The sequence below is a fragment of the Periplaneta americana genome, chromosome 9 (assembly GCF_040183065.1).
Source record: "Periplaneta americana isolate PAMFEO1 chromosome 9, P.americana_PAMFEO1_priV1, whole genome shotgun sequence".
NCBI classification, from domain to species: Eukaryota; Metazoa; Arthropoda; class Insecta; order Blattodea; family Blattidae; genus Periplaneta; species Periplaneta americana.
The window spans coordinates 124011751-124023980 of record NC_091125.1 but is presented as its reverse complement, the minus strand read 5'-3'; the positions used below and the strand labels follow the sequence as shown (position 1 = coordinate 124023980).

Sequence of the window (12230 nt, the reverse complement as noted above, 5' to 3'; positions counted from 1 at the left end):
GCTCAAGAGACATAATCATATACTTATTCTTTTCGGGATTTACTTCCAACCCTATCTCTTTACTTGCTTCAAGTAGAATTTCCGCGTTTTGCCTAATTGTTTGACGATTTTCTCCTAACATATTCACGTCATCCGCATAGACAAGAAGCTGATGTAACCCGTTCACTTCCAAACCCTGCCTGTTATCCTGAACTTTCCTAATGACATATTCTAAAGCGAAGTTAAAAAGTAAAGGTGATGGTGCATCTCCCTGCTTTAGCCCGCAGTGAATTGGAAAAGCATCAGATAGAAACTGGCCTATACGGACTCTGCTGTCACTAAGACACATTTTAATTAATCGAACTAGTTTCTTGGGAATACCAAATTCAATAAGAATATTATATAAAACGTCTCTCTTAACCGAGTCATACGCCTTTTTGAAATCTATGAATAACGGATGTACTGTACCCTTATACTCCCATTTTTTCCCCAATATCTGTCGAATACAAAAAATCTGATCAATAGTCGATCTATTACGCCTGAAACCACACTGATGATCCTCAATAATTTCATCTACATATGGAGTTAATCTTCTCAAAAGAATATTGGACAAAATTTTGTACGACGTCAACAAAAGTGATATTCCTCGAAAGTTACTACAGTTAGTCTTGTCTCCCTTCTTAAAAATAGGTACGATTATGGACTCCTTCAATTGTTCTGGTACAATTTCCTTTTCGCAAATTGCAAGTATAAGTTTATAAATTTCGCTAGATAATACGCTTCCACCATCTTGTATTAATTCTGCTGGAATTTGATCAATACCTGGAGACTTGTACTTTTTCAGATTTTCTATCGCAATTTCGACTTCAGAAAGTGTGGGTTCCGGTATAAATGGCTCAGCGGTTTGTATTTGAATTTCGTCCCGATCATTTCTACTTGGCCTATGTATATTTAGTAGTTGCCCAAAATAGTTTTTCCATCTGTTAAAGGATTGAATGAGCGTCTGCAAGCAAGTCACCATTCTCATCCTTGATCACGTTTACGCTTGCTTGATATCCATTTTTAAATTCCTTTATGCCCTTATACAAATCTCGAATGTTTTTATTCTTACTATTTGTTTCTACCTCATTAAGTTTTCCCTTCCCATTTTCATTATCAGCTGAAATCATAATTTACTTTAAAGATTTATAATATAATTTACAAGTAACCTGATTAATACATTAATTAAATGAAGAATTGTTGTAAACGAATTTATCAAATCTGAATGAAGAATTGTAATTTCCTTCAGATAGCCTACAATGGACATGGAATTAGAAGATAGATGTAGATGTGGAAGTAGGATTTCGCACTTTATTTAGTACTTCATCGTTACATTATACACTACACCGAGAATTATGAACTATGTAATACAGTAGGTGTGGATACAACTAGCAATGCTTATGTATTCACACTACAGGGAGACATAATTATGTTGTTGTACCATCTCTGTACAGATAATTAGAACAAAATTTTATTACGCCATATGGAAGGCAGTTTGATCAAAGACCTTGTATATAATACCGTAAAAGGTCTTTGGGTTTGATATGTGCTGATGTGACATAAATTTGAACATCTGACTTTCTATTAATTGTTTAATTTCATTCATGTAATACAAATTTGATAGGCTAAAATTAGGTTAGGTTACCAATGTCAATTATGCCTTATTTCGACCGTTACTCCGTGCTACAGGAAAGCATTTTTCATAGCTCACCAAACGCATTCTCGCTGTAGTGTGTAAAGGAAGTAAAGCTGCATCTACACAGTTCAGTTTTCCATGCGCGTATGCATGCAATCTGGGAAGAATATGGAAAGAATCAAGTTTAAAACGTACGTTCAATTAAGATGCATGAAGATTTTGTGTCTACATGGTGCGCCGTTTTGAACGTCGTCTTCACTGCGTAATTACTGTATATTAATTAATATTAAATATCAATATTGCATTCATTGCTTGAATGCGTACAGTTTAAGGAAAAGTTTAATGGATTCATGCTCAACGACTGCGGGGAAACAGTTGGCGACACTGATAAACAAAAAAACGACCATGCGATAAATTGATAGCGATAAATCTAACTGAAAAAATTATTGCGATGTGTGACTGTGATTGGTTGGAATTCAAAATTTCATGACAATTCATTGGTCGAAAATGGAATGACGTCATATAAACGAAATAATCAATGTAATTTATTTAGCAATGTGTACAATCTGAGTTTGGCACGTTTCCTGGAACCTCCTTGTACAATGTTCGAAAATGGCTGACAGAAACGTGAGATTAAAACAGCGTGTTTGACAGAATTCCTCAATGCCGATTCAGATCCATGAATGTTTGAAGAATGTTTATGGAGATGCAACAGTCGATATGAGTACTGTTCGGCTTTGGATATGGTGCTGTAGCGAGGCTTAAAAGGAACAAACCCCATTGGCTGATGCAACGCGGACCTGCCGTTCACACACTGCAGTGATTGTGTATTATTCTGAACATAAAATATCACATTTTTTCATTCGCAACATCAGTTGTCAGATCCTCAACATTAGAAAATTAAACATTGACACGTACAGCCTTAGAAAAATGTTTTGTCGCACAGATATTTCAAGTCCGATAAAGGAGACAGTGCGCATGATCAGAGGACGTGCGATCTGGTTCACAAGAGAAGGACTAGTTGAGGTAATAAAATTAGTTTTGTTTCGTTGTATGTCTGATTATGCGCACTGCCTTCTTTCTGGGACTTATAAAGTATCTGTTGCTCGCCCGAGAGACTTTCTTGATAGAAGAACTCAGAACAAACCTCGATCTTCCCTCCACTTCCAACTGGAAGAAAGCACTAGACGAGAGGATAAGGAAGAGGGAAGACATCTGGAAAGAATTCTACATAACGGAAGTCATGATAAACCGGACCTGGACAGGCACGAACCAGAAGCTCCGCCACTTCGTGACATCGCTGGCGGTCCATGGATACCACCACAAGATATGCAGAAATCAATCTTTCCCCGAACCGGTTGACAACTGTGTGTGTGTTTCATGCAACAAGACATGTGATAGATACCATATCCTAATCTGTGGAAATCGGGAGTTATCAGTGATTAACTTTGTACAATCTAAGTGACTACGGTATCAATATTTGCACAATTTGTGCGCTTTAGTATTATTATTATTAGGCCTATTATTATTATTATTATTATTATTATTATTATTATTATTATTACAACTACTATTATTATTGTTGTTATTATTATTGTTGTTATTGTTATTGTTATTATTACGACTATTATTATTGTTACTATTATTATTATTATTATTATTATTATTATTATTATTATTATTATTATTATTATCTGTGCGACAAAACTTTTTTTGAGATTGTACAACTTAAAAACTCACAAAACTATTATTTTCTCCCTATGTTATTAATTGCCACATTCGAAATAAGGTGACGCTGGGGGCCTCGTGACTCACCGAGCAGCTTGGTGACGGCGCCCTGCTGTGTCAGCATATGCTGGGCAAGGTCGTAGTGCCGAAGTCCGAAGCGGGACAGCTCGAGCAGTCTCTGCTGGGACACCAGGGAGGCCAGAGGGTGGCCCGATCCCCCTGCCGTCCCCACTGCCGAGGCGTAGAGATCTCGCAGCGCTGCGGGAGGTGGCAGGGCACCAGCACTAGGCACCGCAGTGGACGACGGCATTGTGCTACCGCCACTGCTCACACTCGGCGACGCCACTGCAAGTAAACAAAGAGATTTTGAGCACAAAGGCTTTATTTTCTTTTTATTCCAGATATTTTGGGATTATAAATATCTAGTTTTCTCCCTCCATTTTTCTTTCTTATGCCATTGATTAATAATTTACTTATGATCAAATCAGTAGTGTAAAATAAACGAGAAGTAGGCGTAATTGTATCTTGTCATATCTCAAAGACAGCAAGACACTTATATGTTCGAGAAAATATAAACCATAGAGCGTTCAGAGTTCAGAAAATATCATTGGGTATATGTGCATCTTCTTAGCGGATATCCTCCCTTCATTGTAATGCAACTAAAATAAGTTATTTACGTATATGTATATCTATATTTCATGTCAGCAATTGCATTCATTGTAATGTGGACGGTGTCACAATTTCATTTAAGTATTACATAAACACTATCTTGCGGACGCACTATTATATATAAATGTCTTATCTTCAATTTTATTCCCTCTTCTTACTACTTGTTTCCTTATAATCCTTATCACTATTCATTACTTTGCATTATAACAGTTTAGTTTTTCTCTTCATTATTTACTGAATCCTCTTACATACACCCCCAACTAATTTCTTCTACTCTCTCCCTCATTTCAACACTAATATTATTCAACATTGTCACTACCACTACGTCTTTCTTACTCCTTTTATATCAGTCTACTTATCTCGATCGCACTTTGCTTACTACTAATCACTAATCGTTGTCACATAGGCTATATTTCTTACATTAAACCACTGTTCCCTAAAAATTATTTACGCATTTTCTAACATACAGGATGATTCACAAGGATTTACCGTCACTCACAGAGCTTATTTCCGAAGACATTCTGAACAAAAAAAGTCATATAAACATTTATCCTAATCTTAATATTTTCAGTGTTATACTAGTTTGAATTTGTTAGTAAAATACCTTTTTTCTTTAGTTTTAATGATAAAAATACATTACAAATAGAGAATAGACTATTCAGAAGTGTCATTTCTTTAATTGGCTAGTGTTCTGAAGCTAAAAATATGTTGTTAATTGCTTTGTACAGATTTTGTTTTCATTTAACTAAAAATTACATCATTCTTACGCACTTATCACAAAAATTGTTACAAATCACACGACTTTAGGCACTTGATTCTTTACAGTTTAATTGTGCATCCTAATGTACAGTCTTAAAGAATTTAGAAGAGTGGCGTGATTTGTAACAATTGTTGTGATAAATGCGTAAGAAAATGTAATCTTGTAGTTAAAAATCGAATTCTATGCGAAGCAACTATGGAATTCACAAGACATTTATAGCTTCAGAATATCAGCTAATTAAAGAAATGATACTCCTGAATAGTTCATTCTATCTGTAATACTATTTTACCCTTAAAACTCAAGAATAATGGTATTTTGCAAACAACTTCAAATTAATGTAATTCTGAAAATATTGAGAGTAGTACAAATGTTTATATGACATTTTTTTGCTCAGAATATTTTCGGAAATAAGCTCCGTAAGGGACGGTAAAACCTCGTGAATCACCTTGTATAAAATAGCAGAAGTAAAGCTAAGTACTGGTAACTGAGCATTGCTTTAGATATATCTAAATGCTTTATATTGCTTATAATTCGTACTTACATATTTGTTTATTTGTGTTTTCAATAACCGAATAAATATAATAGATTTACCTCTGTTGTTTTAAATGCGTTACAAAATACGTAAATAACTTAAGTTGTATCACAAAGAGGGGATATGCACTAAGATGATGTTTATGTATGCAATAATATTTGCTAAACTCCAAAAGTACTATATCAGTCAAGTAAAACCAATACCTGAAAGTAGGAAAGTCAATTTAATAGGAAGAAGATTTCTAAGGAGCTGAAACAAAACCATAAACTAAATAGAAAAGTGATAATATCACAACAATAAAACAATAAGGTTAAATAAAAATAATAAAATAAAACACTGAAGGAGCAATGAACAAGAAAACAGAAAGGAAATATATTTTCGAGAGTGGAAGAAAACGTAATTCATAAAATAGAAACAGAATACTTGTAAAACGAAGAGAAAAGTAAGGATTGTAAAATTGAGAAGGACTAAATAATGGGAAAGTGAAAAGAAGTGGTAAGTTATTTTATGAAGTGAAGAAAAAGAAGAAGAAAAAGAAGAAAAGAGTTATAAATTAAAGAGGAGAGGAAATAAGGAATTATAAAATGTAGGGCAAAGGAACCTTTTATTTCGTCAGCTGGTTTTTTTAAGTATGTGGAATTTCCACTCTTGTAGATAAATTCGTGAAACCTTTACTTAGTAATGTAGGGAAGTTCCACACAGAAAAAGTTTTTCCAGTTTTCTTGTTCGGAGAAACCCCTTTCTCGGAAAGTACTGAAGTTGTATGTTCCTGGGACACAAGTTCATTTTTTATTGAATCGCCTAGTTGCAAAAGTTCCTATCTGAAAAGTTCACATTTTTTTAAGTGACCAAGAATACCTAACATATGAACAGATCATGGTCTCCCGCAGTTTTTTTTAAACAAAACTAATTAATTAACCTTAAAAGTTCCATAAAATATTCTACTAATAGTTAGTTTGCAATTTTAATTTGAAAACTGTTTTTAATTCTGTCACTTAGGTGGTTTTATAACTGGACAACTCATTGGCTTTCATATTTTAAATTATGCATGTCTTGTATTTACTCTTGTTTCAAAAGCAAAGAATATAATGGATTAATGAAGCTATCAGATTCGTGAAACAAAGTAATATTTTAATCACATACCGTACTATAGCATAAAGCAGTCGTGGCGAAAAGGCCATGGTGCGCCGAGCCACTGTGTAAGCTGCAACGTGCATAGCACCTATGGAGGGAGGCGGACAACCGAAGGGGAAGTTAATGTTTAGGACGTGTAACGAAGAAAGAAATGAACAAGAAAACATAGGACACATTATCACAACCTAAAATTAACTGTCTTCAGAATGTCTCTGAGACAAAGTTTCAAAATCAGGAATTATGTCACTTACTGCCAATCGTAGTTGATCACGAAGGTATTTGTCTGTCAGTCGTGATCTAAATTTGATGTTTAATATTTTCATTGTTGAAAATAATTTTTCAAAAACGTAAGTTGTAGCGAACATGGCTTCAACAGAGCAAGCGAAAGAACGAAGCTTCAAATATTTATTTTTTGCCAAAGATTTGAAAAGTTCAATATCTGTCAAGTCCTTACATCTAGCTTCCATTTAACGTCACATTGTAAATCTGTGAGTTTAAATTGAAAATCTAACTGCATTATTCGTACATCTGCTGTAAAATAATCGATGTACAGAGATGATAATGATAATAATAATAATAATAATAATAATAATAATAATAATAATAATAATAATAATAATACTTAACCTTTTAATGTTTCGTCAGTAACATGTAGTAACTTATAATGCCGTTTTATGTTATACAACCGTTTTCCTAGTAATATTTGTGAACAAATAATACATTTAATATTTTCATCATATTGTAAGCAAAAGAATGCATCCTCCCATCCTACTTGAAACTTTCGTTTTTTATAGAGGTGATTGGTTTCGAGAGAGATATTGCGACGATACGCCACTCGCAGGTCCGAGACAAATACAAATAGAACGGAGTGTGACTCCAGTGAGTGAGAGGGTGGGGGTTGTAGGTAGGAAGCGAGAGAAAAGCACTGCGAGCCACAATGTGCTCGTGAGTCGCATTTTCGCCGCGGCTGGCACAAAGCATAGGACCTACTGTATCAACAAGCGATTTCAAAGGCCATTAGCAGCTGCCATCTAGCGGCAATTTTTTCCTATTCATATTGACCATTGAATGAAGAGGCAATGTAAGCTGCCTTCGGATACGTTCGAATGGGCGGTGAATTTACCGTACTACACCCTTCACGTATAATATGAAACATGTCCCAATTCAGCGGCACAATTTAGTCGGATGTGCAGCCAGAATTTGGCGCTGCTTGAAGTCTGAGTCTGACAGGCTGCTGTGCCAATTGACCGAAACCGGCGGGTCGTGCAGGGCCGGCGTGGCCGCTACTGGGCTCTGCGTGAGGTGGGCTCCCGCACGCTACGAAATTGTATACACCAACAAAACGCCGGTTTTTCATTATTTGAAGGCAAGTTGCAACTAGGGCGGGGATTCGCTGTAACACAATCATTACTTAAGTTTTATTTCGAAAGCTACAAAAAGTGAGACGTGTGCATACTTGAACTCAACTGACCTTGCAAGGCATTGTGACCCACATGCATGTATTTTAAGACATGTGAAATGTGATGTTTCGTGAAATCAGTGCGAGGTAAATTTAAATGTAACATTACATAACACTTAACTGCTGCTGCTTATCTATAGAGGCAGAAGCGCTTGGAGTGACGTCTCCCCTTCAGGTTTCACCACAAAATATTAACGCCTTCTGCTGCCACAGTAAAAAGAAGTGAAAACCAAATTAAGCAGCTGCTGTCGAAATAGTATTCAACTCTGATGTTTCTTACAGAACAGCCTATTGGTATACAGCCTACTACAAACGGTACTGGTCATAACGATTTTGAAATTATTAAGGACGAGGAAAACTGCAGTGACTATTTCGTCCATGCTATCAGTGATCAGTCCCGCGCCGTGGCGTCGCGGTCTAAGGCATTCTGCCTAGGACTCGCGTTACGGAATGCACGCTGGTTCGAGTCCTCATGGGGAAAGAAATTTTCTCATGAAATTTCGGCCAGTGTATGGGACCGGTGCCCACCCAGCATCGTGATGCACTTTGGGAGCTACGATAGGTAGCGAAATCCGGTTGCGAATACCAGCTATAACGGCTGGGGGGATCATCGTATTAACCACAATACCTCCATTCTGGTTGGATGATCATCCACCTCTGCTTCGGCATGTGGGCGTGAGGTCAGCAGCCGGCTGGTCGGTCTAGGCCCTTCACGGGCTGCAGCGCCACGGATTATTATCAGTGATCAATCCCGTATAAGAATCATTTGAGTTTCAACCAATCACAGTCATTTATCTACTGTAATTTCACTAGAGGTTTTGATTTATCTAGAGAAAATCAAAACTCGAATCGGATTTAATTGATTATTACACGATTAGAAATAAGTACATAAAGATTAGAACAAATAAAGTACTCTAATACAATAAAGTATTAATGGACTTACTACAATATTAAAATGCATTATTGTAACATCTCATCATTACAAATATTCCGCTACATAGTAGTAGTGTGTTATGATGAGCTGTTTTCTTGTTACCAGTTGTGACAACTGTACTGTCTTGATTGAACTCTACGGACGATTACTAGTCCAGAATACTTTGTTGGTTCAGTTCCATTTTTATTAAAATAATTGCATTCCACTTCAATTATCACTATATATTAAACAATCTCTGATACGTGACTTTCCATAATCTCATACAGCAGAAGCTTTAACATAACCTAAATAATATAAACAAAATTAATGATAAAAAGTTGTAATTTAGGATGATGAAATAAACATGAATGATTTTCAAAGGTACAATTATTGAAAGTTGACAAACAAAGAAACAAATGTTAGGGAGGTGATAAAAATAAATGCTACAGAAGTGATAAAATTTTCAGGATAAGCAGCCATTATTGGTTGAAACACGTCGTTCCGTACCGTCTTATTGCTCAAAAGTAGTGTGACGTAGTAAAAGTATAATAGTCACTGTAATATTGTTGAAATAATCTTGTCGCACTTAATCCGAAATTGTCTACATAAAGCCTTGGTTTTTCTAAACCGACGCATGCGAGTTGCGAGGCCCGCCTCGCACAACTCCGGGCTATACGAGAGATAGTGATTTCTATAACTGCGATGTGCGAGATCTGCGTACCTCGCAGTTTTAGAGACCGCTCACTGTCTCTCGTGTAGGCCGGATTTGTGCGAGGCGGGCCTCGCAGCTCGCAACTCGCATGCGTCGGTTCAGAAAAACCAAGGCTTTATGTTGCACCTAATTCGCAATTATTCCTGGTTAGTATGGAAAATGTAATTTATAGAAGGTAGTGAGAGCTCATCCTCACTGAAACCTTATGTAACTTACAAATTAACAAAGAACATAACCTAATTTGATGGTATTCATATAAAAGGGGTTAAGTCATTTTTTGTGAAAATGGAGTTTTGTTCCAAAGGTGAATAGCCTACATAAGTTAACTTTTACAAGTGGGTGTGCAAAAGACGAAATAATATTTGTTGATATGTTCATTTGTGTAGAAACGTATTTACAATAAGGGTCTGAAGGTTAAACTTAATTTAAATCGAAACTCATTTTTATGACTTATCTTACATCACCCAACAACCATCGAATTATAAATAAATTACGAGACAACCATTCACCATCTTCATCATCAAATACTTTTGTACTTTCAATTAGAAGTGTTAAGAACCACATTATAAAGTTCAAAACTCTTATTTTGAATTAACGTAGGTTAAATGACACCTTTAATTATGTTTAGATCAAATTCACCTTAATAAAATTCAATACATCACATCATTCCGCTGTTCATTTATTCACCTGTAGTTGAGATTCTTAACACTAGATGGAAAGTGGTACTGAATTGTGAATAAAATCAAAACACTTAATTTGTACTTGAGATTATTAATAGTAGAAGACAAAACTAAAGCATTTAGAAGGCCGTTCCAACGTAAGAAGTTCGTTATGCAAGTATATTAAATTGAATAAAAATATGTTATCATTTTATTTTATGAATATTATTTATTGACTATTCTATTCACAAGAAGAAACTCGCTCCTGGTATCACTTATGGTAATGATTAGCGATAAATGACGATGATTGTGAGGAGAGTTTATTATAAGAAAGATGAAGAGATGTAAAGAAAGAAAAAGGGTAGGGGAAGAAAAACGAAAAGGAAGGGGAAGAAGCCTAGAAGGATCGGATGATGAAGGGAGAACAGAAGGAAGTAAGAAGGAAGAAGAGAAGGAAAGGAAGGGAAGAAAGAAAACAAGGAACGGAAGGGAAGAAAAAATAAGGGACGGAAGAGGAGAAAGAAGAGAAGGGATGGAAGGGAAGAAAGAAAAGAAGGGACGGAAGAATGGAATAAAGGAGAGAAGAGACTGAAGGGAAGAAAGAAGAGAAGAAACGGAAGAGAAGAAAGAAGAGAAGGGACGGAAGAATGGAATAAAGAAGAGAAGAAAGAAGGGACGGAAGGAAAAAAATAAGAGAAGAGACGGAAGAATGGAATAAAGAAGAGAAGGAACTGAAGAGAAGAAAGAAGGGACGGAAGAGAAGAAAGAAGGGACGGAAGAGAAGAAAGAAGAGAAGGGACGGAAGGGAAGAAAGAAGAGAAGGGACGGAAGGGAAGAAAGAATAGAAGGGACGGAAGGGAAGAGAGAAGAGAAGGGACGGAAGGGAAGAAAGAAGAGAAGGGACGGAAGGGAAGAAAGAAGAAAAGGGACGGAAGGGAAGAATGAAGAAAAGGGACGGAAAGGAAGAAAGAAGAGAAGGGACGGAAGGGAAGAAAGAAGAGAAGGGACGGAAGGGAAGAATGAAGAAAAGGGACGGAAAGGAAGAAAGAAGAGAAGGGACGGAAAGGAAGAAAGAAGAGAAGGGGCGGAAGGGAAGAAAGAAGAGAAGGGACGGAAGGGAAGAAAGAAGAGAAGGGACGGAAAGGAAGAAAGAAGAGAAGGGACGGAAAGGAAGAAAGAAGGGACGGAAGAATGGAATAAAGAAGAGGAGAAACGGAAGAGAAGAAAGAAGAGACGGAAGGAAAGAAATAAGAGAAGAGACGGAAGAATGGAATAAAGAAGAGAAGGAAGAAGGGACGGAAGAGAAGAAAAACGAGAAGGGACGGAAAGGAAGAAAGACGAGAAGGGACGGAAAGGAAGAAAGAAGAGTAGGGACGGAAAGGAAGAAAGGAGAAAAGGGACGGAAGGAAAGAAATAAGAGAAGAGACGGAAGAATGGAATAATGAAGAGAAGGGACGGAAGAGAAGAAAGAAGGGACGAAGGAAAGAAATAACAGAAGAGACGGAAGAATGGAATAAAGAAGAGAAGGAACGGAAGTGAAGAAACAAGGGACGGAAAAGAAGAAATGAGAGAAGGGACTGAAAGGAAGAAAGAAGTGAAGGGACGGAAGAATGGAATAAAGAAAAGAAGCAACGGAAGAGAAGAAAGAAGGGAGGGAAGGGAAGAAATAAGAGAAGAGACGGAAGGGAAGGGAAAAAGTAATGGAAGGAGAAAGAAGTAAGAAGGCGACGAGAAGGGGAAGAAGATAAATTAAAAGGATGAGATAGTAACTAAGAATAGGAGGAAGGAGGAGAAATACGGGAGGAAGGTAAGAGAAGACGAGAAGGAAGGAGACAAGTAAGGACGGGAAAGAAAGGAAGAAGAATAGGAAAGTCAGAATAGAAGAAAGAAGGAGGGAAGAAGAAAAGGGAAGGAAAAGTAAGAAGACGAGTAGGAATAGAAAGGAAGAGAAGAGGGTAGAAAGGAAGAAATGAAATGAGGAAAAGAGAAAAAGGAAAGGAAAAGGGATTT

At 36.6% G+C, this 12230-nt stretch overlaps 1 protein-coding gene across 3 annotated transcripts in view; it reads right to left on the bottom strand.

The window, feature by feature from the left end:
• Positions 1–12230, bottom strand: part of LOC138706455 (paired box protein Pax-6-like) — a 677134-nt gene that overhangs the window by 239755 nt on the left and 425149 nt on the right. For all 3 annotated transcript variants that reach the window (XM_069835774.1, XM_069835773.1, XM_069835775.1), the window contains one exon: positions 3470–3727. In XM_069835774.1, coding sequence (XP_069691875.1) covers positions 3470–3727 — 258 coding nt within the window. The remainder of the gene's footprint in view (positions 1–3469; positions 3728–12230) is intronic.